The 27,944-nt window shown below is 46.8% G+C and overlaps 1 protein-coding gene across 3 annotated transcripts in view; it reads right to left on the reverse strand.

Moving 5' to 3' along the window:
- MIPEP (mitochondrial intermediate peptidase) overlaps positions 1 to 27,944 on the reverse strand; it is a 140,348-nt gene that overhangs the window by 87,706 nt on the left and 24,698 nt on the right. For all 3 annotated transcript variants that reach the window (XM_068526900.1, XM_068526901.1, XM_068526899.1), the window contains exons 8-14: positions 27,726 to 27,774; positions 26,224 to 26,284; positions 22,337 to 22,389; positions 6,422 to 6,575; positions 4,809 to 4,886; positions 2,824 to 3,028; positions 1,538 to 1,647 (exon numbers count right to left, since the gene is read on the reverse strand). In XM_068526900.1, the coding sequence (XP_068383001.1) occupies positions 1,538 to 1,647; positions 2,824 to 3,028; positions 4,809 to 4,886; positions 6,422 to 6,575; positions 22,337 to 22,389; positions 26,224 to 26,284; positions 27,726 to 27,774 (710 nt within the window). The remainder of the gene's footprint in view (positions 1 to 1,537; positions 1,648 to 2,823; positions 3,029 to 4,808; positions 4,887 to 6,421; positions 6,576 to 22,336; positions 22,390 to 26,223; positions 26,285 to 27,725; positions 27,775 to 27,944) is intronic.

A 27,944-nucleotide genomic window follows, 5' to 3' on the forward strand; every position in this document is an offset into this window, starting at 1 on the left:
GGACTGTCCCTCGGCTGGACTCGCCTTGCCCTCAGCCCTGCTCTGCGCCCCCTGAGACACGAGGCCACAAGAGCAGGGGTGCTGTCGCACTTACTCCCGGCTGCTTCTCAGGTGCTGAGAACGGAGCCCGTTCCCTGACGGAAGGCCTCACCTACGGCCTCAGTGTGTCCTCAGTAAACGTCCTGCAACGAGACGGATGAGGGCTGCTGCGAGCGCACCGGCAAGTTGCCACCCGACGTACTTTTTCACAACCCGGTTCCTCCAGGAGCTCCTGGTGAAGCCCGTCCCAAGGCCCCAGCAGAGGGCCGGCTCCCCGCAAGCCTGCACCCTGTGCCCGAGCACGTCCGTGCCCTCGAGGATGGGCACGGGGCGGTTACGGGAGCAGGAGCTGCGCCAGGCCATCCTCCTCCTTCCCAGGCCCCAAAGTGTGGAGCCGGGTGGACCAGGCTATTGCTTGATGGGCTATGTGCTTCTATGTCGTCGGCTAAATTGACATAATCCCCAGAGCAACTCTGCACGTTGATGGGCAGGTAGCTGACTGGATCACAGACATTTCAATTCTGTCCTCTTAACCACAGAAACAGATTATGATGGAGACTAACTCAGATTAGTTCTCCAGGAACTCATCCATTATTCTACAGTTGACAGTAATAGTTAAAGTCAAGGCCAAAAAATAGAAATCACCAATTCACATTATGCATCCAGAGATACAGCCGGAAAGAGAGTCACAAATAAAGGTGGGTTTTGGCCCTTCTTTTTCTGATTCCATTCAGTCCTTCCTTTAATTTCTTTTAGCGCTTTTTTTGTGTTAGGCACAATTCTAAATGCTGAAGATTAAAAGATGAATATAATTGTACACAGGCACTCAGGGAGGTACAGTTTAAGGAAGAAAAACACTACCTAATGTAACAGTGTATCACCAAAATTCTGAGAGAAGAATACATTTTCCATGGGACACGCAGACAGTAAACATACAATGTTGACAGTTAGATTAGAGCTAACTTACCGTAAAGTATCGCTCACTTAATCCTCCTACCTTACAGAACTTAAAAACCTTTAACATTACAAGGCACTATTTAAACCTAAACCTCAAAATTAAGGAATTTTCAGACTTGGCATCATGTAGATGCTACCTAAACACATCGGGGAAATATGGCATCATAGTTTACCAAACAACACACACATTCAGACCTAGAGAATATTCAGAAGCATAAAGGGTAGAGGAAAGAGCAAAGGCTTTTTTGAGGTGAGACAGGCTCTGAGGCTTGTTTCCCCCTCTGGAAACAGGACACAGCACCTTCCTCAGGGGGCAGCTCTGAGGACTAGACGGGACGTTACTGGGCATATAATAAAGGGCAGCTACTTGTTGCCCACACATGACTGTAGCTACAGCTGAAGAAAGGGAGTCAGGAAACGGTAGAAGGATTCTGGTTCGGAGAAGGTTCTGAAAAAGCAGTAAGAGTTCCGCGCTACCCCGCAGGTCACAAAAGCCACCCCTGCGCCCCAGAGGACGGTACAGAAAGTCAATGCTCCCTACCTGCCCCGTCTGATAATGTCGGGCAAACTGGTGAACCACTCGGTAATCATTTGCAAAGTACTCCATCAGAATAGAAGGGACCTCGGCAAAGTCAGTGGGGCACCTGGTCCCTAAAATGGGGGAGAAAGAAAAAAGTTGGCATGAATCACATCAACACGTTCATCCTACTACAAACACTCTTTTAAAATTTTTTATTTGTACTTCTGATGAACTATGATAATCTTTAATTCATTAAGTCAATATTTTACTTCTATAAAATTATTGCACATATTCACAGAAAAGTTTGTAATCATCTCATATATTTTCCCACGTATCAGAAGTAAAACAAAGTATTTGCACAGCTGGATAGAACACCTTGTAAAGCAACGGCTCATACCCTCTACAAACAAAACTGTCTTCAGCTATGCTGGGCTATACCTGAAACACACATTACAACATTCTTACTTAATTAACACAGCAATTGAATTTAATTCATGAATTCCATCACCAAGTGCCCGTATCCTTCATTTGTTTTAAAAGTACTTTATCTATTGATTGCTTCTGGTAACGAGGTCAATCCTCAATACAGAAAAGCAACATTTCAAACTCAAAATTATTTAAAGAACAAATCCTGTAAGCACGTCTTGGTGACACTTTATGATTCTGTCCGGCCCATCTACCGCCGTCTTTTCAAATACCTCCTCCTCCCCCAAAATACTGTGTGTAAAGTTAGTTACTAAATACTGAAGACCAACACTTGCCCAGGTGGTCTAAGACTGACTGACCCTGTCTGACCGCAAGCTTAAGACTCAGAGAGGATAAGGAGGAGGGAAGCCTGGGACGTCACCCGACACAGCAACCCGTCGGCAGGGGGACCACAGCTTTACACAGAGGAAAGCAAAGGAGAAATACAAAGTACCTGGTCATACCTTTTCAACATGCCTTGAGGTTTTCTAACTGGTTTTGGATAAAAAGAGGCAACGGTTCATTCACTTATTCACTTGCTAAGTCTGTGCTCCTGCTAAGGAGATACGCTTATTCATACACACGGCCACAGACTGAAATTCCACATAATATACAACAAAATGTAAAATGGTACAAACTGAAAAGACAGGCAACTGAGACATTCCTTGGTGAGAACTGTCGTCAAGGATGGAAAAAAATGTTAACGGAGATCGGGTAGCATCACAGTTGGAAGGACAAGATGAGGCCATCTGCGATAAATGACCACAGATTTCCTAAATGAAAAGCTTTTTTCCAATTTAAAATGCAATGTACATGTTTAAAGTCCCCTCTTCTTGGCTCACCAGTGACATGCTGATAACGAGTCCGTCCCAGCATGGAATGCATGGCGTGTCCCATTTCATGGAAAAGATTTTCCATCATCCCAGGAGTTAATAATGTCGGCAAGTCCTTTGCGGGACAGGGAAGATTCAGCATAAGAACGACAGCGGGGAGCTGATAGTCGCCGTCTTCCTTCAGTCGGCCTCCACGGATGGTAAAGTGGCAGTCCTTTAAGAAAACACGGCAAGTGAGGAGAGGCTGGGGAAACCCGAAGGGTAATATAAAGTTGTATCAAAATGTGTGAGTACAAATTTTACCTTAATTCCATTCTTCTATTTATTTCGTTACAGACACTTTTATCCCAACACTTTTTATTTTGCTAACATATTAATTTTTTTAAAACACCAATAATACATTGAGCTTGTGCTGATGAACTCATTCCTTCGCTCCAGAAGTATGTGTTGAGTGATGCTGTACCAGATACCGGAGACAGAGTCACCACTAAGCTGAGCCCTACGCCCTCAAGGTGCTCACGGCAGGTAGGAAGGGACAGCCGTGGACCGCGGTGGGGCACTGATGTTAACGGAGCCCCTTCCGTGTCAGGCGAGGAACCAGGCGTCACTTTCCACACCACCGTCTCCATCACTTGGAGATGGCGAGCTCTCAACTGTCGCAAAGCAAGGAACCTGGAGTATCTTTCTCAGTTCGCATGCACTTCATCGCTTACTCTTCACAATGAGTCTATAAGGCAGGTATTTCATTTTTCAGATGAGAAAACAGAGTCTTGGAAATACTAAGTCACGTGTCCAAGGGCACACAGCTAGGGCTGCGGCATCTCAAACCCGAACCACCCAGGCTGGCAACTAGGAGCTGGGGCTCAGACCACTAACCCGGATTCTCCAGCCTTTCAAGCAGAGAGAAGGAACAGAGGACGCAGAGGTCAACGACCCAGACTCTGGTCCCACCGTCCAGATCTACCAGCCAAATCACCTTGGAAACTGGTTCACCTCCACCAGACTCACCTCCACCCTGTCAAACGCCAGAGCAGCTGCCCAGATTCATAAGCTCAATGTCTGCTAAAATTGCTTTGGAAATTGTGAAATCCCTATTTAAATATAAGGTGCCATTATTTCTGCTGTAACTTAATAACCCGAATTCTTGACAATTCCAATCAAACCGCCCAAAATTGCTTGAAGCTGATCGACCAGGAAACCTGGTTTGCAGCTCGAGGAACTGAACCTCACTTTTTTGCGTAAGGAGTGAACTGGTGGTTGACAGGGTCTCCACAGGGACACATCTTGTGCAATTTGAAACTAGGTCCACGTCAAGTATGGAAAGTGGCTGAGAGCTGGGGCTCTAGTCAGAAAGTCTGGGTTCAAACCCTAGTGCTTCTAACTGTGTGACTCTGGGCAAGGAGGAACCTTACCTCTCTGACCTCAGCTTCCTCACAATGTCAGCGTCCAGTTCAAAAGGCTGACGTGAACTTTCAAAGGTGTGACATGGAAAAGGGCTCAGAGCGCTGGCGGGCACACAGAAGGGCTGGTAAAACGTCAGCTCTCATCACCAGCGTTACCATGACCCAGATAAAAATGACACGTACAGATTTATGCAATTGCCTTCGTAAGTTTTATTAGCTTTAAATTCTATCCTAGTTTCAAATTTATATATTTAGCCACCATCAGTAATGCCTTTTTTTTTTTTTTTTTTTTAAAGATTTTTTTGATGTGGACCATTTTTAAAGTCTTTACGGAATTTGTTAACAATACTGCTTCTGTTTTATGTTTTGGTTTTTTGGCCACAAGGCATGTGGGATCTTAGCTCCCCGAACAGGGATCGAACCCGCAACCCCCTGCATTGGAAGGCGAAGTCTTAACCACTGGACTGCCAGGGAATTCCCCAGTAATGCCTTTTAAATATTAGGAACTACAAAAGTGAGGTATAAAGTTCACATCAATACAAATTAACTGCTGATTACTTTAGAGAGACCATTTTGTAAACAAAGCATCACCTGGTGAGGTTTGTCTGCTCGCTGAAAAAAATCACAGTAAATGTACCCCAACAGTCCTTCAGATTCATGAACCACGGCCTAGGGGGAAAAAAAAATGAATTTAGTGGAGAATGAGGCCTTTAGAAACTCTAAAAGAAGAAACACATTCCTAGCACAAGAACCTGTTCACAAAACACCAGAGCCACAAATATAGACGTTTCATTACTTCCTACGTCCCATGTGACCTCGAGGTGGCTTCCCCTTTGCCCTCAACCTCTTCTCCTGCATCTCCAGGACAACTACGATTTGGGAATTCTGTCGGAAGGGGACACCCTCCTCCGCAAGCCCTGCGTTCTGACTGGCAGTCCCCAGCGACGCGGCTTGGCCACTGGGCCCACACCACCCGCAAGAGGTGGGAAGGGGTGCTGGCGGGACCATTTTAGCAACAAAATTATAGCTCCTCCAATCTTAGGATGTAAGGATACGCGAGCACACCAACTATAACCCTGGGACATAGGAACAATACGCAGCGTCTGCCTTCAGCTGAAGAGCAGAACGTGATACCACCACTGACATCCTTCTCCCAAATCAGGCTTCCAAGAGGCCCAGCTCGCAGGAGAGCTGGTCTCCATCTTTGCACAACCTGGGGCCTCTGCCATAAAGAACGGCAACCTCATGCTTTAGGGCTTCCTGCAAGCGTATGTTCATTACTCCAGCAAACGTCTACCAAACATCTACCTGGTGTCAGGGACTGCTCAAGGCTTCTGGGGAACGGCCGTGAACAAAGCCGCAAGGGGCTCCCTCCTGAGCTGGGGAAGCTCTTCATTGCCCGCATCATGCCCTGTCCCTCTTTTCATGGTGTGTCTGCACATTACCCACCGCTGTCGTTTTGTGAAGCGCACAGAAGGATGCGCAGTGACGACCACGCTCCCCGCTGATCTCCCGACTCCACCACCACCTGCTCTACGATCACGAAGCGCAGCCAAGAGGCCACAAGACGGTTCACGTTTCTCGTGAACCGTGCGCTAAGCACGTGAGCAAAGAGTAAAACAAGAGAACACCACCACCTCAGGGCCCATAAAGCCTCAAGATCTTATCAGGAAAAAACAACGGTAGTCGCAGCTCACGTGAAGCGGGCCCTGACAGAAGGGTGGATCCCAGGCTCGGAGCGACTGTCCAAGGAGTCTCACCAAGAACACAGGCCGCAGGCTAGCATCTGGCGCGAACCTGAGCCCCACGGGCGGGCGGGGAGGGGTGGGAGGTGCCTAAGGGAGCTGGAACTAACAGATGCGACACCTGGCACAGCGGGGACGTGAAGGGCAATGACAAACGTTCGTTTAACCAGGGTTTGTCAACATAAAAGACTCAACCTTCTATTAACTTCCTTAAAAACAAATTTTTTTTTTTTCAGAGAAATAACTCTGCTGTTAAATGTTTACATTAATTTCAGGCAACAACTGATGTTTAGAGAAAAGTGTTTCTTTTGTAGCATCAGAAGTGGCGATTTGGATCTTTCATCAAGCAATGACAAGCGCCACCGGGGCAAAGCTAACTTGAGATGAAACTGCTGTTAACTCAGTACCAAACCCGGGAGACAAGGAACGCGGCTTCTTCACTCCAACCGGGACGCTTACCAGTTTCCGAACATCTTCACACCACACCTCTCCCTTTGCAGGCTGTTCCACATACAGCGAAATCCCAAACAGCCTGTTAAACAAGATATTCAGGCCTTCCATGCACGCTCCCAGGGAGAAAAACGGGCAGTATAAACTGGGCTCGCTGTTGTACCTACAGAGGAAAAGAAGCTCAATCACACTTCCGTTTGCTTCAGTTTCTTGAGGTAAATTCAGCTAACTTTTCATTGACAATTCACGAGCCAAGAAAGGATTGAAAACCTATGGGAGGTTTCTATCTTCTGAGGGACTTTCAGACTCAGTCTTCTTCAGAAGAACAGCAGTCTAATTATAACTGTAGTAAGAGTAATACTAGTTGGAACTATAGAGGTAAAACTCACTCTATGAAATGAGTTATATTCTAAAAAAAATGTCACATGTCACATCCGGTAAAATATTTGTTAATGGAAAAAGCTCCGAAGCTCTGTCATATAAACAATCAGACCTTAATTTATCTTTTTGTTATATATCTTAAGTGAAGGATAATATTCTCATAATATTAATCATTCTTCACCCCAAAACAACTTTTTTATGTTTTTTTATTCCAACATAAACCAAAATACACCCAGAATGCGTGATGTGAATGTTTCTGAATCATCACGTCAGGCCAAACCTTATAACCACAGCCAGAAAGAAGAGCTCTAGAATGATAGTAGGTACTGAATCTATTTCTACTTCCTGGGAGTAACCAAATATGTACAAACTTATACTTCTTACTAACTGGGGGACCGGACTTAGTGAGTGAGTATAAACTGCACCACAAGTGAGACTTTGGTACAGAATCCACCAACTTACAACTTAATTTCTGATCACTTTTTCATAAAAGCAGACTCAGTGGAGTAAGAGACTTGAGTGGTCCAGCGCCCTCGCTCACTGATTCGTTCACTCACGCAGCCGTCGACTGGCCCGCTGGACGCCGGGAATGGAAGGGGGCAGAGAAGGAAGGGCCCAGAGCAGCGGGCACCCAGTAGGCTCAGGGGTCGGTGTTGAGGGAGAGAGGGCAGGGCACGCACAGTGGGGCGGCGAGGGCTGTGGCTTCCTTGTGCAGTGGAGATGGGAGGGGAGCCCAGGAGAGGCCACGGTGCCACCAAAGTACGAAGGCACGAGGCAGCAGAGCCACTGCAGTAACCAGGGGGTTAAACAAGAGCTCAGGACGCAGGTAGATGGGAAAGAGGGGGAGAGACGCTGACACCGTGCGTGGGGTCCAGGGAACCGAGAGCCTGGCCCGCGAGCCTGAGGAGGGGGGACTGTGCACTCAGGCACAGGGTCTCCCAACATTCTGACTGTGCATCCCTCTCAATAAAATAACTGGAGTATTCAACCTTAATATGGGTATGTTTATAAATTATAGGCATGGGCTACTGATCTATTACATTTCAAAACAAGACATTTTTACAAGTTGAGATTAAGAAAAATAAATCTAAAGAGGACTAGTGGATTATCCTAAAGAGGATAATCTAATATCTAACGGGGTTGCTTGCAGCCTGGGAGACGTGGGACATCACTTCTGCAGACACCAGAGGAGTGACCTGGTGCCTGGAACCTGCCAGGCTGACGGTGAGGAGAGTGGACGCAGCACAGAGAGGGCGGGGGTCACCCAACGAGGGTCTGAACAGGGGCAACAGCAGGGGCTCTAAGACCAGGGGCCAGATCTAAGTTTCTTTTTCTTTTAGATGAAAAAGTTCCAGGACTGTGCGTGACTGGATTTGGAGGCTGAGGGAGAAAGAACAGCCTAGACTAACATGCAGGTCTCTGGCTTGAGCAACCGCGTGGGTAGGAGCCATTTAATCAGAGCAGTGAACACATGCGCGAACACATGCGCACGCAAAGGCGCGCACACACACACACAAATTGAAGAGGGGAGGGTGGGTGTGTTTGTAGGAGAAGAAAAGAGATTCAGTTTTGAAGACACTGACTCTGAGGTCCTGGGAGAAGTCAGCACAGAGACTGTTATGGCCGAGGAGAGTGTGAGCTGGAAAAGGAGAAGGGGAGGGGCCGACAGGAGGGTCAAGGGCAGGTCCCTGGACTTCCAGGCGAAGGGGTGGAAAGGAAGACAAGGAAGAAGAGTTAGAGATGGCAGACTGTCATACAGAGTGAAGTAAGTCGGAAGGAGAAAAACAAATATCGTATGTTAACGCATATATGTGGAACCTAGAAAAATGGTACAGATGAACTGGTTTGCAGGGCAGAAATAGACGCAGACGTAGAGAACAAACACATGGACACCAAGGGGGGAAGGGGGAGTGTGGGATGAACTGGGAGATTGGGATTGACACGTATACGTGAATATGTATAAAACAGATAACTAACGAGAACCTGCTGTATAAAAAGTAAATAATAAAATTAAGTTTAAAAAAAAGTTAGAGATGGCAGAGAATTGAAAGAAAGGGGTATCACAGAAATGGGGAACGGGGATGTGCTGTAAAACAGGAAACAACTGCCACTTCTGGTCTCCAGTCCAGCACATAAGGACCCTGGAGGGCACCACTGTCCTAAGGACAAGGAAAAGCTGAACAAACTGAAATCGGCAACTCTTCTCAGACCCAGCAGAGAAGTGAGGTCACAGAGCAAATCGCTGTGCCCCAAAACTGGAGAGGCAGGCAGGCAGATCCAGAGAGCCACAATTCACAGGAGGCTCCAGGGGAGACAAGTACCAAGGTAGGAAAACAAACTACAATCGACAAATTGTCTTGAGAGTTAAAAATTCCAGGGAGGCCCAGTTTAAGGGGGAACCCCTACCCTTTTACGAGTTTTCCCTCCAGGAGCCCCACCAGGTTCTCCCAGTGAAGGTGGAGAACAATTCCCCCACCTTCCAGCAGAGGAAGGAAAAAGTAGCCATCATGAACTACACCAGCACGTTCTGCTCTTCTTAGTAAGGCCTGCCCTCCAGAGAGACTCTCTCACCAGAGGGAATATCCACCTCGCGCCCCCCAGCCTTCCCATCTCATCAAAGCGGAGGGGGCCGGAAAGCACTTGTGAAAGTCGCAGCTGAGACGCAGGGCCCCCAACAGACTGAGACGTAACCACAGGCCTGCAGATCACATCTCCCCCGTCCACACTTCAGCACCACATCAGCGGGGCTCCCGCAAAACAACAGGGGACACAACCCAGGCCTGCAGGTCCCAGACCTTAGTTAAGCAGAAGTCTCCCGAGAAACCCAAACAAACAGGGGAGACAAAGAGAGCACACCAAAGGAGAGTTACCTCCAGCCCCAGGGTTAATGGAAAAAGCAAGCAGAGCCCGGCTCCTGGCCAGATAAACATCTAACCTCACACCAAAGCCCTAATTATCTCAGTTCCTTTCACCCAGTATACCACGTCCAACTTTCAACAAAAAATTTCAAGTCATGCTAAAAGACAAAAAACACAGTTTGAAGAGAAAGAACAAGCACCAGAACCAGATTCAGATATGTCAGAGATGTTAGAATTAGCAGACTGAGAATTTAAAACAACTGTGATTAGTATCCCAAGTACTCTGAAGAAACAAGTAGAAAACATGCAAGAATACATGGGTAAGGTAAGCAGAGAGATGGAAACTCTAAAAACGAATCAAAAGGAAATGCTAGAAATTGAAGCACTGCAAAAGAAATAAAGAACGCCCTTGATAAGTCATCAGTAGACTGGATACAGCCAAGGGAAGGATCAGTGAGCTTGAAGAAACGTCAACGGAAACTTCAAAACTGGTAGGCAAAGACAAAAAAGAAAAACAGAGACAGAAGAGGATACCCGAAGAACTGTAGGACGATCTCAAAAGGTGCAATGCGCACATGATGGGAAAACCAGAAGAAGAAAGAGAGAAAGGAATTGAAGGAATATTTGAAGTAATAATGGCTGAGAACTTTCCACACTGAAGACAAACACCAAACCACAGATCCAGGAAGGTCAGAACACCAAGTAGGAAAAAACAAAACACAACACTTAGGCAGATCATATTTAAGCTGCAAAAAATCAAAGACAAAGAGAAAATCTTCGAAGAAGCCAGAGGGAAAAAAGTCACCTCACCTAAAAAGCAACGAGAAGGATTATGCCAGACTTCTCTCCAGAAACCACGCAAGAGGAGTACGGAGTGAAATGCTTAAAGTTCTGAAATAAAAACCCACAAACCTAGAATTCTGTGCCCGACAAAAATTATCCTTCAAAAGTGGAGAAATAAAGGCTTTCTTGGACAAACAAAAATTGAGGGAACTTCCCGCTAGTAGACCGGACTTATAAGAAATGTTAAAAGAAGTTCTTCAGGAAGAAGAAAAATGATGTTAAGTCAGAAACCTGGATCCACGTAAATAAAGGAGGAGGGTTAGAAGAAATAAATGAAGATGTTAAAGAACTTTCTATTTCTTCTGTTTAATGTTTGTTCAAAGTAGTAATAGCAATGATGTATTAGGTGATTCTAGCTTATGGATAAGTGACATAATGACAGCATTGTTAGGAGGGGCTAGAAAGAAGACCTAGGTGCCCGCACTAACCAACAAGCAGTAAGTACTACTGGGAAGGAGACTCACACTACTTGTAAACGGATACTGTAAACTTCAGGGCAGCTACTTCAAACAGTGAAAAAAGGAGAAAAGCTGGAATCACATGACATACTCAATTAAAACCATAAAAGGCAGAAAAAGAGTGGAAGACAAAAAAGGGAAGAAAAAAAGAAGATACAGGCAACGGATAGAAAACAGTAAGCAACATGGTAGATTTTAACCGAATAATATCACTAATCACTTTAAACATCAATAGTCTAAATGTAACAAGTACAATGCAGAGACTATGGGAATGGATTAAAAAACAAGACCCACTATACGTTGGCTGTAAGAAACTCACTTTACGGAAAAGAAACATAGTAAAGCTACAAGCACACAGCCTATCCATCACCTAAAATACGTACCGACTTGCCTAATGCCCACGACACCTACACATGGTAATCGGGCGAAGCTCAAGGAGACAATTTAGCTTGGAGAAAAAAATTTAAGTACAGAATATAGGCTTCTATAACACCCCACGTACTACTTCAACTCTGTATACACTAAATGAGACTATTATGAATGCCGCAAAGCAAATGGTGTTCATTTGAAATGACCGAGAACAAATGCATTGGAAAGTAATATAAACTCCCTATTTTTTTTAAAAAAACTCTCAAATAACATCCCCTGGCTCACTAGTCCCACCATCCAGAGGTAACCGCTTCTTGTGTATCATCATTTTATCTGTGTAACGAGGCTTACGTGTGTGCGCGTGTATGCACATCTCCGGGTACAGAAATACACATAGATATATATACGTAGACACACATATAGAAGCATGCAATTCCTATCCCGCAAGTTCCTTTTAACACGTATTTTCAACAAACATGTTTTCCTATAGCTTTTGACAAAAGTGTACTTTTCAATACTGTCCACTTCGGCACATAAAGCTCTGGTCCACAACAGGCACCTGCCATAACTTCTCCAAAGCGTCCACTCCCCGGTGTGTGTGGCCAGCGAGAGTCTGCACCTCGTAAGGGAGCGTCCCGTCGCTGACCCTGTCTGAAACGGCCCACACACGGCGGTGGGAGGAGCTGGACTTCTGGTCGTGTTGGCATCAACTTTAACTTCTCTACAGAGAACGCACCCAGAGCGGTGCAGCCAGCTGCTGTCAGTCGCTGTTAGCTCCGCTCGGCTACGAACACCCCGCCAGACAGGCGCAGACCCCTCCGTGGAAGCCACCCCGGAACAACAACGCTCCATAGGGGATGAGCGTCTAGATTTGGAAACAGCCGTTGCCGAACCATCCTGCCCACCCCCCGAGGCTGTGATAATGTGCGTCCCTGCCCTCCACGCGTGAAGGCCTGGGCCCTCGCGCTTCAGGGCTCCCTGCCTCTCTTCCTTCGGCTCTGCGGGCCGCATCTTCCTTTTCTCTCTGGCAGTTTGGCCTTGCTCCTCCGCCACGTTTAAAATACTTAACTATTTATTTACTGGCGTATCACCTTTAGATAACGTCTACTGATCCCGGTACAACATGACGCCGCATGCTACTTCACCCCCCTGAATCTGTCTGTTACACAGAGACGGAGATGCAGCTATACTGATGGCCTTGTCCGTTACCAGCTGTCGGGGGGGGGAGTAGAGCTAAAGGCCTCTGTTCTGCCCCCCTTTCCTGGGTATCCCCCAAGAATGCACTCAGTGCAGGAGCAGCCACATTGGTAGCCAGGAAGACGAGGAGAGGAACCCAGAAATGCTGAGGACGGGCCTGGCACGGTGAACGGACACGGTCTAGGAGGCAAAGGTTCATTACTTTGGCAAGAGAGGACTCCTTATGGCAAGCAGTATGTCCATATGCCCTAAATTTACTCTACAAAATGACAGCTTACCCGCTGTCATGTGGGTGATGCTGCGGACGACAAGTGCTCACGAGGACCCTGGGCTCAGCCCTTGATATATATCTCACCTAGCAGCAGAAGCAGCCCTACAGGTCACACTATTACCCCCACGTCACCAGTACGAAAACAGGTTCCCACAGAGACAAGTCATCTCCCCGAGGTTACGACAGGACCGAGCAGGAGGGCTGAGGCTTCTTTTTAACTGGACGACAGCAGTCCGGGAGTAAACGACGCCAAGAAGAGAGCTGCGGGCCTGCTTTGTTTGGGCCCAGGCACTGAGGTCCCTCCCGCAAGTGTGTTACCAGTGGAAGTACTAAAGGAAGCGCTACACCTGGATGTTCGTCCTCAGTCACGTTTCCCAATAGTCGGCAGTCAGAACCCTGAGTTCACTGCTAAAGCTGCACCCCGCGAACAAAACAGTGCTGCCAGTTTAGAGAAGAAACCAGAAGGGAAAATGAGCGGTGCTGAGAACGTGGGGAGCAGGGGCTGAGGGCCCGTACTGAAGAAGGAACTTCAGGGAACAGGAAATAACTACCATCGGGAACCGCAGAGGTCGGGGTGTTGAGGGCTAAAGCAAGTGACCGAACTGCACGCGTGGCAGGTGGCGGGTAACTCGGACAGGCCATCTGATCGACTGTCAGGGCCACAAGTCAGACGACAGAGACCAGAGAGAGGAGGCATCCAGTCTAGACTGCTGGGGGAGGTTTGGCAAGAAAAAACGAGGACTTCAATCTCTGCAAGGGTCATGGGAGGGGCGACTGTCTGTTTCATGACCAGGAATATCTCAGCACCTCTGCAGGCAAAGGGAAAGAAGTTAATCAAAAGGAAGAGACTGATGACACACAATAAAGTTAGAATAACTGCTGAAGCAACACCTCTGACGGTGTGAGATAACATTATCTTAGGCTTGCACAGTGCTTCACAATTTGCCAAGCACTTTCACATCAGAAGCCTCCCATATTCCTTACATAATCCTGTGAGACAGGTGAGGCTAGAATTATTACTCAATTTTACTGGAGGAAATTGAGACTGGGAGAGGCTGGTGACAGCCCAAGGCAGTCTCAGAGAAAAAGCCCTGGGTTGGAAGTTAAAGCCTTGGCTCCATCTCTTTCTGTGCTTTGAGAGCAAGTTTTTTTTTTTTTCTGGTTTTTGGGGGCCTCAACTTCCTCACCAGGAAAATGAACTGTTGGGTTTGCCAAAAAGCTCGTTCGGGTTTTTCCATAAGATGTTACAGAAAAACCGACATGAACATTTTGGGCAACCCAATACGATATGTCCCAGGCTCCGCTGATGATCAGACAAATGCACGCAAAGAAGCTGGCACTGTGCCTGGAGAAAAGCAGGCACTCCATCCATCACAGCGACACTCTGTCAGGGAGCTTGACTTAATGCTGCGAATTAATCACCTACTGTGTGCCTGATGACACTCAGTGTGGACATAGTCAGGCCCCAAAGCCATAAAGAGCACTTAATGCAAGTGACAAGGGACTCGAGTGCAGAGGAGATGAAGACGAGAAGCACGGGGTGGGGGTGGGGGGTAGGGTCGGGGAGACGCATGGGGGGAGGGTCAGGGAGAAGCACGTGGTTGGGGGGAGGGTCAGGGAGAAGCACAGGGGGTAGGGTCAGGGAGAAGCCAGGCCGCAGCTTGGCTTGGAGGGAAGGAGGGAAGGGCGTCAGGGGGAAGGAGCCCCAGGGGAGGGAGCGGCGGCACAGGGCACCACAGGCTCAACTACAAAGACCACCCGCCTCACTCAGCGGCCTCAAACCACAAGGAAGAGACCCCACACACCAGTGCCCCACCAGGCTCTCCATGACCCTCCCAAACAAGAGGCTATTCCCTCCTGCAGAGCAGCCAGAAAAGAGAGGCCCAGAGAGGCTGTGAGGGATTCAGGAAGCTCCAAGGTATTTCCAGCAGCCACACCCCTGCCAGAGGCGCCCTGACGACCAGGCCCTGCCTTTGTGGGCTCAGCTTACATCCGCAACCCATAGGATGTTCAGCGCCACGGGTCACTGAGCCCCTCCAGGATGCCAGGCTCAGGAGGCAGCCACCCCCGAAAGAACCGAGGGGCAGGACTCGCTCCCCCCCGCCGTGCCCCTGGGGCCACCACGCCGGTCACCCCCGCTTGCCATGACACCTGCTCACAGCATGGTCCCCACAACTGTCTTACTCGAAGAGAAACCACTGAGAAAAAAATTTCCTCCATCATCTAGAGACCGCCCCCCCAAACAGGGGAAAAGCACAACAGGTGACACATAAAACCTCAGAGCGCGCCAGAGCCACAGCTCAACCTAAACACAGTAAAATTTAAGTATATTCGGAGGATTTGGTTTCATCACCTCAAACTCTTTCCTAGTTTTGCAAGAAGTTTACTGCTATTTGTTGTAAAGGTGTTCCCCTGACTTGAATGCAGAAATAAGAGATCTCTAGAATCCTCAGAAAAAAATTGGAGGAAGATTACTGTTCATCCACCATGGTTGATAAGTGAAGCTCAGTAAATTCTCTGCTATTTCTTCTGGTTAAAAATATGCTACGTGTGGGTTTACAAATTTTCAGTTATCAAAGAACATATTATAATCAACATGGTAAATGGTATAAATTAGGTCTTTCTCATTAAGAACAATAGAATTTAGCAATATCTCAAAATCCTCATCAGGAACACTATCATAAAAATAAGTACAGAAATACTAGTCAGTAAGAGACTTTCCACTGAAGAATTCATTCACTGTAATTTAAGTTTTTTAAAAAAATCAATGTATCAGTGTCTCTCTGAAGCACGACCTATGAGTCAGACTTATATGTCAACTTCTGATGCACCTGGGATGAAGGTAAAGAAAGAACTTGGACTTTACTTCCAAAAGCCTTGGCGCTGAACTTAGTGAAAATACAAAACACAGTTCAGTACCATCAGTGAATCCAGGTTGAAACTGCAGGTACCACAGGCTTCAGTCTCACCCTATTCGATTCAGTAAGTTAAGGCAAGTATGGGAATCTGCACAGTGGGCAAGTGCTTACAGAGGGTCCCTGCAGGACGAACACGACAGATAACACTTAGGAGGCGCAGACATATATGTGTGACGACACCGTCAGAGGAGCTATTTTCAACTTCACCAAAAGAAAATGAAACACATAGAATGTTTCTGGCATCAGGAATGATGTTCTCGGCAGGATCACAGTGTGACAGCTGGATGACACCGTGAAACGTGTAATCTTGAAGCCACAGGGAGAACGACTGTTTTCTCCAGCTAAATAAAGGTAAGGTAACAATGAAAGAACCGAAAGGTAGTAGGAACCTGTTTCCCTTTCAGGTAACCACACACTGAAAATATCTTTTTCGTCTCTGTTTCATAAAGAACTGGCCATCGTCTGTTTGGTCCTATCTTGATTTCTGACTCCAGAGGCAAGAAAACAGCTCCAGCCAAATTGCCTGGTAAGGAGGGGGCTCTTTTCCTTAACGGTGGAGATTAGATACACGGTTCACTGGAAACTGCTTTTTTTTTTTCAAATTTATTTACTTCATTTATTTTTGGCTGTGTTGGGTCTTCGTTGCTGCGCGCGGGCTTTCTCTAGTTGCGGAGAGCGGGGCCTACTCAGAAGCCGTGGCCTCTCTTGTTGCCGAGCACGGGCTCTAGGCACGCAGGCTTCAGTAACTGTGGCACGCGGGCTCAGTACTTGTGGCTCGCGGGCTCTAGAGCACAGGTTCAGTAGTTGTGGCGTACGGGCTTAGTTGCTCCGCGGCATGTGGGATCTTCCCGGACCAGGGCTCGAACCCGTGTCCCCTGCATTGGCAGGCGGATTCTTAACCACTGTGCCACCAGGGAAGTCCTGGAAACTGCTTTAATACAGATCACACTACAATTTCATCCTCACCCTAGAGAGGCAGGAAAGGGAACCTTAGGGGAAAGGATGACCACAGTCACGCTGACATGGCACCAGGTGACAGGATCCCATCATAGAGGCTGGAGCCAAATCCCAGGAGAGCAGGGAGACCTCTATTATGACAGCCTCTCACTCAGCTTCTTCAGTTCCATCAATATGTAAAATCAAATAGCCACACATGAAACACAAGACAGCGTAACCAACACAATAGGGGGGGAGAGGGGCACAAGATCCATAGTACAGGAAGACAGGAACCAGAGAAATGACCCCACGTGAAGGCAACCAGATCAGTCCACGAGCTCGGAAATTCTGTAGGACCAACGACCTGGTCTCTTTACCAAGTGGCAATGTGAACAAGGTTGGCTGGGGCATGACGTGTGGGGACCGGCTCTGGAGCAAGAGACTCAGACAGAAAGCCCAGCAAGCCAACTGGGAAGAAACAGACTGGAGACCATCAAGGAAACAGGGGTGTAGTCGGGGTACGAGATGACGCCCATGAACTGCTGCGAACTTTACTGGGTTCTGGTGGCTCTGGAGTCATATAAGAAAACAGCCACGTACTAAGAGACGGAAAGAACACACAAGAGTGACATGACACAAGGGCTAGGATTCAGCTTAAAATACTTTAGGAACAAGAAGGAAGGGAGAAATAAAACAGACCAGTGAAGCAAACATGGCAAAACCTTGATAATTACTTCACCTGGGAGATGAGTATATGGGGGTTACTTATATTATTCTCCCTATTTCTGTTTATTTTGAGAGTTTTCATTATAAAGGTTAATTTTCTTAAAAATTGAAAGCAATGAGCTCAGTATGCATATACTAACAAATAAACTACACAATTCCACGTATCAAGCAGTTGTATTATCTTGAAACACCACACCATCCTTCTGTGGAAGTCCAATGTCTTATGAATAGTTTAAAACACAAAACATCCCTATCTCACTATGTGAACGCTCCCGACATTTCAGAATATACCTTAGCAAGGAATAAACTATACTGAATCCCACATCCCAATGACATCATTCTATAAAACAGCACCAAAATAAGTGAAATGTGATTCACTGAAACTCATCCTTGGCAGAAAAGAAATAAAGTCCTCGAGCATTAAAAACAAAAATCAAATACTGGAAGGATGCATGGAACACGGTGAGAATGATTATTCTAGGGGCAGGGATGGGAGGAAGGCTCTGAGCAGCATTCGAAATATCTCAGTGGAGACATAATGTTGCTTTCAGTTTCTTCCCAACCACGTGAATGTATTAACTCTTCAAAAATAAAAATTGTAAATAAAATCATTGCACATACACGCTTTCCGTAAATAATTACTTTCACTCTTCCATGAAGAGTTTAAAACTTGAAAAAGAAAAAAAATTAAGGTATTTTTGCTCTTTAAGATTCCCCATCAGCTGCTTCTGCCACTGTTTTCCAGGACTCACCTCTCACAGTTTTAAAACACAATTTCCTATCTTTCTAATAGGTTCTCTCTTCTCTTATGCGAAAATTAAGAAACTTGAAAGAAATCTTAAATGTTTAACATGTAGGCCAAAAAAGTCCCTGGGTAGCTTGAAAAAAAGCTCAAATCAAGGAAAGCCCCTTCTGCTTTTCATTTCATGTCAAACCACACATTTTAGTCTTTACTTGCAAGTAGAGGCATTTAACGAGGATTTAGAAATCTTCACTTTGTTTGACCCTTCTAACCTCAAACCCAAACTATTACATTTTCCCTTTCTTTTCTCCTCCACTACCTGCGCCTCTCAGCCTACTCTAGTCAATCAAGATGATTGACACTGCAAACCAAAACTCAATCCTCTGCCTCTTAAGCTATTCAAAATAGATGTTTTAAACCCCCAATTCTTACAATCCCATCTAAAGCATTTCTGCATCCCTTTTCCTGGTTCTTTTACTGAGTTAACAGCCAAATAAGTGAACTGAAGTCCCCTGTGGCTGTCAGGTGGGTTACACTGTGCTCCCGGAAGAGTGGCGACTTCTACTCTAAGAACTGGCCAGCCTGGGGGAAACCTCTCAACAAAGGAGCTTCGTGAAGACCTCCAGAGGTCATGCTGCCTTCAACAAACCTGACCGATGAAAAATGCCACCCACAGAAATATGTTTACCAAAACAGTGATCACTGGGGTGCTTTTACCACGGATCTCCAACCACCGGTGTGGACACAGGCTCCAACAACGGCTGCCAACCAGCACGCATTTCCTGGGCCCAGAGCGTGTTCCCCACTGCACTTCAGAGGAGACAAGACAAACGTTGCTCCGCGCTTCCAGGCGTGGCTGACAGTGAGGCCCAGAGGACGCAGTGAGTGCCCGGCCGTGCGGCACTTGGGCTGTAAGCACAGGCCGCGAGGACACAGTGAGTGCCCGGCCGTGCGGCACTTGGGCTGTAAGCACAGGCCGGGGGCTTCGGGGACTCCAGGCACAATGTCACAGGTAGGGCAGGGCAGGAAGCCGCAGCCTCTGAGACAGAAAGGGACCAGGCAGGGGACAGGGTTCAGTTTGGCAGAGGTAACCTGGGGAGGACGAGGGTGGTGAGGGAGAACCAGAGGGCGTGTGTGTATCTTTCATTAGAGCCACGCGGGCCTTGAGCAACGCTCCAGCTTCATTTTAAAGGCGGTAGTGGGCCTGTGACCTTGAAGACGGAAGGGACCCCTGTGTGCTGCCCTGCCGGCCACAGGCAGGCTCCCCCGCCCTGGACACGGCCACCAGGATGCACAGGCAAGGTGGACCCCTGTCCAGTGCTGTCTCTCTCACCAAAAGCTCTCTGATGAGTATTCTGCTACTGATTTAATACAGTCATTACATTTCAGATGAGTGTTTTCTCAGAGAAGCTTTAAGGCAGAACTGAACCTCCTTCAAAAGATTTGAGAGGACAATTACAAAGCATCTCTGAGAGGGGACCATTCTCTAGAAGAAGGTCTACAGATGGCCAATTCCACATAAAAATGTTATTTTAGTACTAAAAATACAAGCTAGCTGAGGATAAGTCACTTTCCCAGACTGTGCGTAGCGCGTGTCACAGGGGAGCCAGGCCTGTCCGGGGCCTCAGCCCTCAGGGGCTCCTGGCCACAGGGCCACGCTGCCCCCGATCCTCCCATCTGGACAAGACCCCATCTCTGTGGTGGGTGCAGAGGGGTCAGAATTCCCAAACTTCGGGGGGCTCGGGGAGCTCTAAGTACTGAGTCCGGAGTCAGGCAGCAACCTAAAGACCTTCCAGTGGTGCATTTTTGGTATAAATGGAGGACTCACTCCCCTTTATTCAATAGCTTCTGTTTAAGATCACTGTCAACCTTCTCAGGGATCGCACACCCTGATTAATGCATACGTATACTTCATAATTGATTCTATCTTTCCAAGTATTCAAATATCCACATGTAATTTCCACAGAACCACCACTTGTGTATGCTATACTTACAGAGCACAGTTAAATGACAAAAATATCGCTTTTAAATTTAAGGCTAAGGTTTTAAAAAATAAGGGATGGGAGGGACTTCCCTGGCGGTCCAGTGGTTAGGACTCAGAGCTTCCACTGCAGGGGACACGGGTTCGATCCCTGGTTGGGGAACTGAGATCCTGCATGCCACGCAGCACGGTCAAAAATAATAATAATAATAGTAATAGTAATAATAAGGGGTGGGGGACATGATGCAGAGGAACACCACACAAAAATCACAGTGGCAGGGCTTCCCTGGTGGCGCAGTGGTTGAGAATCTGCCTGCCAGTGCAGGGGACACGGGTTCGAGCCCTGATCTGGGAAGATCCCACATGCCGCGGAGCAACTAGGCCCGTGAGCCACAACTACTGAGCCTGCGCGTCTGGAGCCTGTGCTCCGCAACAAGAGAGGCCGCGATAGTGAGAGGCCTGCGCACCACGATGAAGAGAGGCCCCCACTCGCCGCAACTAGAGAAAGCCCTTGCACAGAAACGAAGACCCAACACAGCCAAAAACAAAATTAATTAATTAATAAAAAAAAAAAATCACAGTGGCAAAAATTAGAAAGAAACAAGGACATCTAATTTACATTACTTTCCAATGTCAAAAATACAACTAAAAACTTTACATAAATAAGGAACATATTAATAAAAAATTTAACATTCCTGTATGCTACGTCTTTGAAAGGATTTTAAGAGAGAAATGCTATTTTTTTAATGCAACTGTAAGAGCAGGATCTGAAGTCTTGCAGCCATAAAACACAATTGTGAAGTAATGTCTTATTACTAGCATATCTTATGTTAAGCTATAATATATTCTGAGCACTCACTGTTTATCAGGATCAAATTATTACAGATTCTGAACTACAGTTTATGTGCTTTCATACAGAAGGTGACTGATGCTGAATTTGGGACACATGTATAAGAAATACCAGCTGACAAAGCATTATTACCTACAGGTTAGGAGACACCTATGCTCTGTAAGTAAGACTGGTTTGGGGAACAGATACGTAAGGAGAGGCCACAGAGGGGAAACGATGGGAACTCAGTGGGTCAGTGGGTCAGCTCTTGGACACAATGACTGATCTCAGGCCACCTCCTGCTGCCGGGGCAGAAAGAACAGGAAAAGCTACGGGTTTCTGCTTCTATGACAAATGCCGAAAGAAACCATTAGAATAAGCGGCGCCTAATTTTAGTGAGGTGCTTACTACCCTTTGCTTGATGCTTGAATATAATGCATGGTAACCAAAAGACTTTAAAGTTTAATACCAACTGAGTAAGTATATTATCATGATATATGCCAGCACGCTTTAGTAAAGAAAGCGGCTCAAAACTTTTATTCTCTTCCAGGACCTAAGTCAATCTTAACTGCATATCTAAAAAATGAACCATAAGAGAAAAATGTTAAGGATTTGTTAAAGGCTAAGATTCTGAGATTCTTAAAAAATATATTCCTCTTGCAGATATAAAGTTGCTTGGGACATAAACATTTTTGTGTTCACTCTGAACAGGCCTCCATTATTTTGTGGGTTTACAAGCAAACATAAAAATCACAGAAATAGGGTATATTTAGGGAAAAAAGCATAGCTCCTAGTTTGCCACAGTTTAATAGACACAGAGGAATACAGAAGCCAGAGGAGTCCCTCTATCAACATAAGTTTCCCAAAGCCTTATTTCATTTATATCCTCCCAGATGTGCCAATAACATGCTGACGTGTCCCAACAAAAATGAGAAAACATAAGAAAAGCACACTGTGCCATGCCAAGTACTACCGTATTCCTCTACTGGTTCAACAAGTATTTGCCGAGCACCCACCTTAGGCCCGAAAGGGGACACGACGAGGGTTCTAGCAAAGTCCCAGCCCCTCCAGCTCAGAGTCTAGAAAGAGCCTGGACAGCACCCACAGGAGGAGGCGGAGGGGCCCGGATTCCAGCCATGCGGGAGGTACTCACAAGGTGTAAACAGGAATGACAGAAGCCACAGAGGGCGGGCTATGGGGGAGGGACCACTACAGGCCTGGGGGAGGGGCTTCCCAGCCGGGATAAGTGACCTGAGGGCAGATGCTGGCCACGCCGGCACAGGGCCTGAGCTTGAAGGGACGCAGTTTGTAACGTGGGCACCGAGTGAAGGGACAGCTGCCCAGTTAGCAAGCAAAACGCTCAATACATATTTCTTTCTTCCTTCACACATACGAGTATTTCTCAAAAAACGTACCTCTCTGCACGAAGCACACCACTGTAGTAGGGGGGATCCCAAGGCATTAATTCCTACAATGGAAAAGTTCACTGTTATAAAAGCTGTTGACTATTTCACAATTTCAATCAATAATTTAGCCAACTTATAAAATGTATACCTGTTATGATGTCAGAAAAAGTTTTATAAAAAGCCTAAAAATTCATGACTTGGCAGGAAACACGTGCCTTTTTATTTTGACTTCCCTGCAATCAGTGAGTTGAGAGGTATAAATAAGGCATAATCGCAGAATTTGGGGAAAAGGTTAACAAATGTCATTCTAAAATGTAAACTAATAAAAGTCAAAATTGATAGATTAAATTAGCCACGCTGAAATTTTCCCCAAAATGTAACCCATGTATTAATCCATAAAACATACTGCAGGTAAGATTAGGGAACTAAAGGTGAGACTAGGGTTCTTTCTAAATCTAAGCAAGAAGCTTAGGGTGGATCCCAGAAATGAAAGCAACAATTTAAAATGTAACTAAGGCAGAATTAACTCTAATCTTGGCAAAGAAAACGTCATAAAGAAATACGAGAACCAACACTTTTGACAGCTGGTACAGAACAGTGACGGGAAGCGGGGTAGCTGTGCGGACCACACGCCCCGCAGGCTGCCAGGTGACCGAGAGCGGGGCAGACGCTGGGCCGGGACACAGGCGGCCTGGGCCCAGGCCCACGGTCCACAGCATGCCGACTCCCAGTGCCCTCCCGCTTGCCTTCTCCCCCCAGCCCTGCTGGCCTCCTGCTGCACCTCCACCGCAAGGCAGAGCCCTCCCTCCGGCCTCTGCCTAGAGGGCTCTTGCCTGGCTGTCGCCGGCCCCTCACTTCTTCAGGGCTGCTCGGGCGTCATCTTCCCGGGGGGTCTTCACCGCCCAGCCCCTGTAAGACAACAGCCTCCATCCGCTTCTCCTGCATTATTTCCCCACAGTCCCTATCACCACAGGACCAGCACAATCCTGATTTTGTTCATGTGTTTACTATCCCTTTCCTTCCCCTACGACGTAAGCTTCCTGAGGGCAGGGATTTTTGCTTGCAATTTCCCCGTTGTATCTTGGCCCCTGAATTCTGCCTGGTACACAGTAGTCCCTCAAGAGTTATCTGCTGAATGAATCAACAGCATCTCCCAGACGGTACTGCTAAATGCACTTCAACTGCAAAACCAAACATCTGGCACTGAGAAGAGCTCCGTGAACGAGGCATCCATCCTTTACCAAGGTCCTTTAAAGGTTCAGTTTAGACATTATCTCCTCTGCCGACAAGGTATTCTTTCTCATGCGCCATGCTCACATTTTTATCAGGGAAGGGAACCAAGGTAAGACACGGAGGTTTCCTTTCTTTCTGCCCATGAGCTCCTGAAGGGCAGGGACAGCACCCCTGGGACTCTGGCCCTTGAGTGATCAGTTCCCGGCACTCATGGCCTCCAACAGATGACTGTTTACTAACTGCTATGTGCCAGACAGAGCGCAGGCTCTAATGCAACAGAGACAAGACACCATCCCTGTACCAAGAGCTGACAACGGTCCAGGCAGCAGGAAGACAAGCAGCCCGCCAATCAGAGAACAGTGTGTCATGTCTATGACGTTGTACCATGCCAAACAGCCCATGAAGGGTGTTAAATCACAGGGGAGGGCAGGAAACGTCTGGAGGAGACAGAGCCTGAGTTGGGTTGTGAAGAATGGGAGCACATAATCCAGATGTACGGCATTTGCTGGCACATAAATGTCAGTTACAATTTAAAAATAAAAGAAAGCACAGCATGGTAAATCAACTATACTTCAATAAAAAATAAAAATAAAGTAAAAGAAGGGAAAGCAAAGCAAAAAGTAAGTGAAAAGCGCACACGAGCATCAGGCAGGTGTCAGTAGTGAGCAGAGAACGCTGACCGGGCTCCCAGGCAGAAGAGGAGGCGGCCAGGAAGATTATGAAGGGCTTGGTGGGAAAGCTAAGAAATGGGAAGGTGAATCTAATGATTACCTGAAAATGTTAAACAAAAGAGTGCAAGGCCCAACCAGTGTTTTAGAAAAATCCCTCTGGCGGCCCTGCATTCCTTCATTCCCATTCCGAGTAAGTGCACAGGACCTTCTCCACGTCCAGCGTGGGCCAGGCACCCAGCAAAGCAGTTGGAATGCAGGACAACTTCGAGGGGAGCAGAACAAAAGGCTAGAAAACCAGTCACTGTCGTCTTGGGGAGAAGGAATAATGACCTCAGCCAGGGCTGTGGCAATGGGCACAGACAGGGGACAGAGTTCCCAGGAAGGCAGAAGCTGCAGGCCTCGGTACCTGACACTATGGGCGGGAGCGGGGTGTGAACACCTGCAGGGCTCATTGACACACAGCACGTGGCGCCCGAGAGCCTGCCTTTCTACCAAGTGCCCAGGTGCTGCCTTCCAGGGAGCAGTTTCAGAACCCCTGGTCTAGACTTAGTCCAGGGTCTGGCTAGGGGAGCAGGGTGAACGGTGGTACCTTCACCAAAACGGGGGCTTCAGGAGGAGTCTGGGCATTTCCCAAACATCCTCAGAACAGCCGGCATCAGTAGCTACAAAACATGTCCAGGGCTTCCCTGGTGGCGCAGTGGTTAAGAATCCACCTGCCAATGCAGGGGACACGGGTTCGAGCCCTGGTCCAGGAAGGTCCCACATGCCGTGGAGCAACTAAGCCCATGCGCCACAACTACTGAGCCTGTGCTCTAGAGCCCGTGAGCCACAACTACTGAGCCCACGTGCCACAACTACTGAAGCCCGCACGCCTAGAGCCCGTGCTCCGCCACAGGAGAAGCCACTGCAGTGAGAAGCCCACGCACCGCGACAAGGAGTAGCCCCCGCTCGCCGCAACTAGAGAAAGCCCGCGTGCAGCAATGAAGACCCAATGCAGCCAAAAAACAAACAAACAAACAAAAACATGTCCAGGGAGAACAATTTCGAGTCATATTAATGAATTAGCTTTTGGCAACACACTTCACCTTTTCTGTTCCTGTGCTCACCAAGCTAAACTCTGATCCATGACCTAGTTTCCCAAGTGGACCTGCCTACCAAGCCGAAGTGGGCGGACGGCTTATCCTAGCTACTCCGCTAGATACAGCTCTGACTACCAGTTAACAATCTCACGTGCTGCTCCAGAAATCAGTGACTATGACAGAATTACTCCATTTCATGGTGGTTGGATCTGGGAAGCCGGTCAAGAGTTTCTAACCCGGCTCAGCAGCCACCAGCAGCTACAGGAGAGGGGCCCCGACACCCCAGCAATCCCGGGGCAGCCCCGAGCCGGATGAGGACCCGCATCCCGACACCTGGGATCTCCCCCCTTTTCAGGGCACCCTCTGGCCCTAAGGACACTCAGGCTGACTGGGAGGGTCACGCAATCGTTTGATCTTAAGAGTCGGTGTTTTCAGGACGGGTTTCACTTTGCCAGTCAATACTGATCTACTTCACTGAGCTCCACAGCTTAGCAAACAAACGTGTCAACTGCGAGGTGAGCACGGATGCTGAAGCTGCCACCGGCCAGGTCATCCCCCCACCGAGCCCCCTAAAGGTGCTTCGCACAGAGACGCCGACTCTCCGTAGAACAGAGGCAACCTCTGTGTGAGCAGATATTAACACAGGTTGTGTTAACAGACAGTATATGGGTGGGTGGGTGTGTGTGTGCGTGTGAGATAGCAACTAACCAACAAAAACACTGGATTTCCTGGAATGTCAGACTCGGACATTTGGATCAAATATTTCAATACTTTATTCCCCAAATCCAAGGATCAGAAACTAGACTATATACACCTTCAGCAAATCAAAAGAAAGTTCTAGAGTCAAAAGATAAAGACCTCAGCTGACAGACTGTTTATGTTATAATAAAAATATCCCAAGATGGTCACTTACAGAATTTTGAGGATTTAGTTTCATTTTCATCCCTCGTATCATCTCAAAATCTTTTATAGTTCTGTAAAACAGGTTTATCGTTAATTGTTAGGACAAAATTTTCATAATTACATTATAAAAGAACTAGTCTGCCTATGTTACTTTCCAATATTCATGATAAAATTAGAAGTAATTTGTAGTGCAAATGCAACCAGTACTAATCCAAATTTTACATGTGCTAGAAGAAACGATAATATATATATACATCAGTAAATTACTACAATTTCTACCTTTAAAAGCATCTTGGCAGAGATATGTCTTGAAAGTACTAAAAGCCTGGAAAAACTAGCAGTGTTAAAAGAAACATGCGAAGTGCAAAGTGTTAATCAGTAAACTTTAAACCACTGCTTTTTGCTACGCCTTAAAAAAGAGGCTAACAAATTACTTCATATAAAAGAATATTAACATAGATTATATTCAAGATTGCTATTCATAATTTTTCCCCTACCAAAAAACTCCAGCTGGGCAATAATCAAATATGCACTTAATATTTGCAGAATATGAAATTTCCATCAGAATGAACTCCTATATACCACTATAAAACTCTGAAGATAAGTTTGCTCAAAATATAATCTATAGCTACATACAAGGGAAAAAGAATAATAATGCTTAACCAGCAAGGCAAAGTAGAATAAAGTCTCAAATAACTGCATAATCAACACTACTTCATAATATCAAAGCCATGACAGCTCACTGCATTGAAAGATAACTTTAGAATTTATAAATATAATCCAAACTGGAGAGGCCTGTGTTCTAAGGCATGAGTCTGTAACAGAAAATGGAAATTGGAGCTAAAATTAACACGCTGGTGCAGTCAGGCAGCAAACGAGGTTTTAGGCAGCGCCACAGAGAGGTCACGGTCTCTCACAAACGTGCCATGCCTCGTCCTAGAGCCAGCGTGTCTGAAGGCTCCTGGGGGGCTGGCCCCCAGACAGAGCACTACCAGAGTGGCCCCGAGGACGAGGGCCAGCCCAGGGGGCCGGGCAGGGAGAAGGCCGGCGGTTGTGACAGAGGGACCGCTGAGAGCGCTCTTAAAGCACACAGCGGGGCAAACAGATCCATCTACCATCCCCACCAGCCGCCCACACTGAGGCTGAAAGAAGAGAAATGCTATGTCTCCAGCTGATGATAAAACTGATGGTACAAGCTAAAACATATAGTTTCAAAAGGTCTGGGAAACTTTAAGAAGTCCCTATCGATGATGAGCTCCTCAAGACGGCTGACTGGCTCAGCAGAGGGGAGGCCCAAGCTTCCGAGACTGTCACCTTCGGGGGACGACTCTGCACTTTCACAGTAGGGCTCACTGCTCCTCTAATCTCTTGAACAGTCCACAGATCTGACGCAATATTCCAACACTTATATTCTTAACAGGTCACTTACTAATTGTTTTTTTATAAATCAAGTCTTAAAAAAAAAACTAACTAAATAACACGTACTCTAAAGAGTAGAATAAAAAAACAAACCTTTCAGAGAGTTTGTCAGATAGCTTCTCAAGGAACTGCATGACAGTCTCTAAAATGAAAATCCAAAAGAAAATATCTTTAACTACATAAAATAAAAGGTACATACCTGTTAAAATGATAATGTGGTGATCATAAATCCACACACTACAATGCCTTTAAAGTGACAATTCTCAAAGGGAAGCTGGGTTGCTAACATATACTAGGCATTTCTGGATGATG

This window comes from Eschrichtius robustus, chromosome 18 (assembly GCF_028021215.1).
Source record: "Eschrichtius robustus isolate mEscRob2 chromosome 18, mEscRob2.pri, whole genome shotgun sequence".
Taxonomy (NCBI): domain Eukaryota; kingdom Metazoa; phylum Chordata; class Mammalia; order Artiodactyla; family Eschrichtiidae; genus Eschrichtius; species Eschrichtius robustus.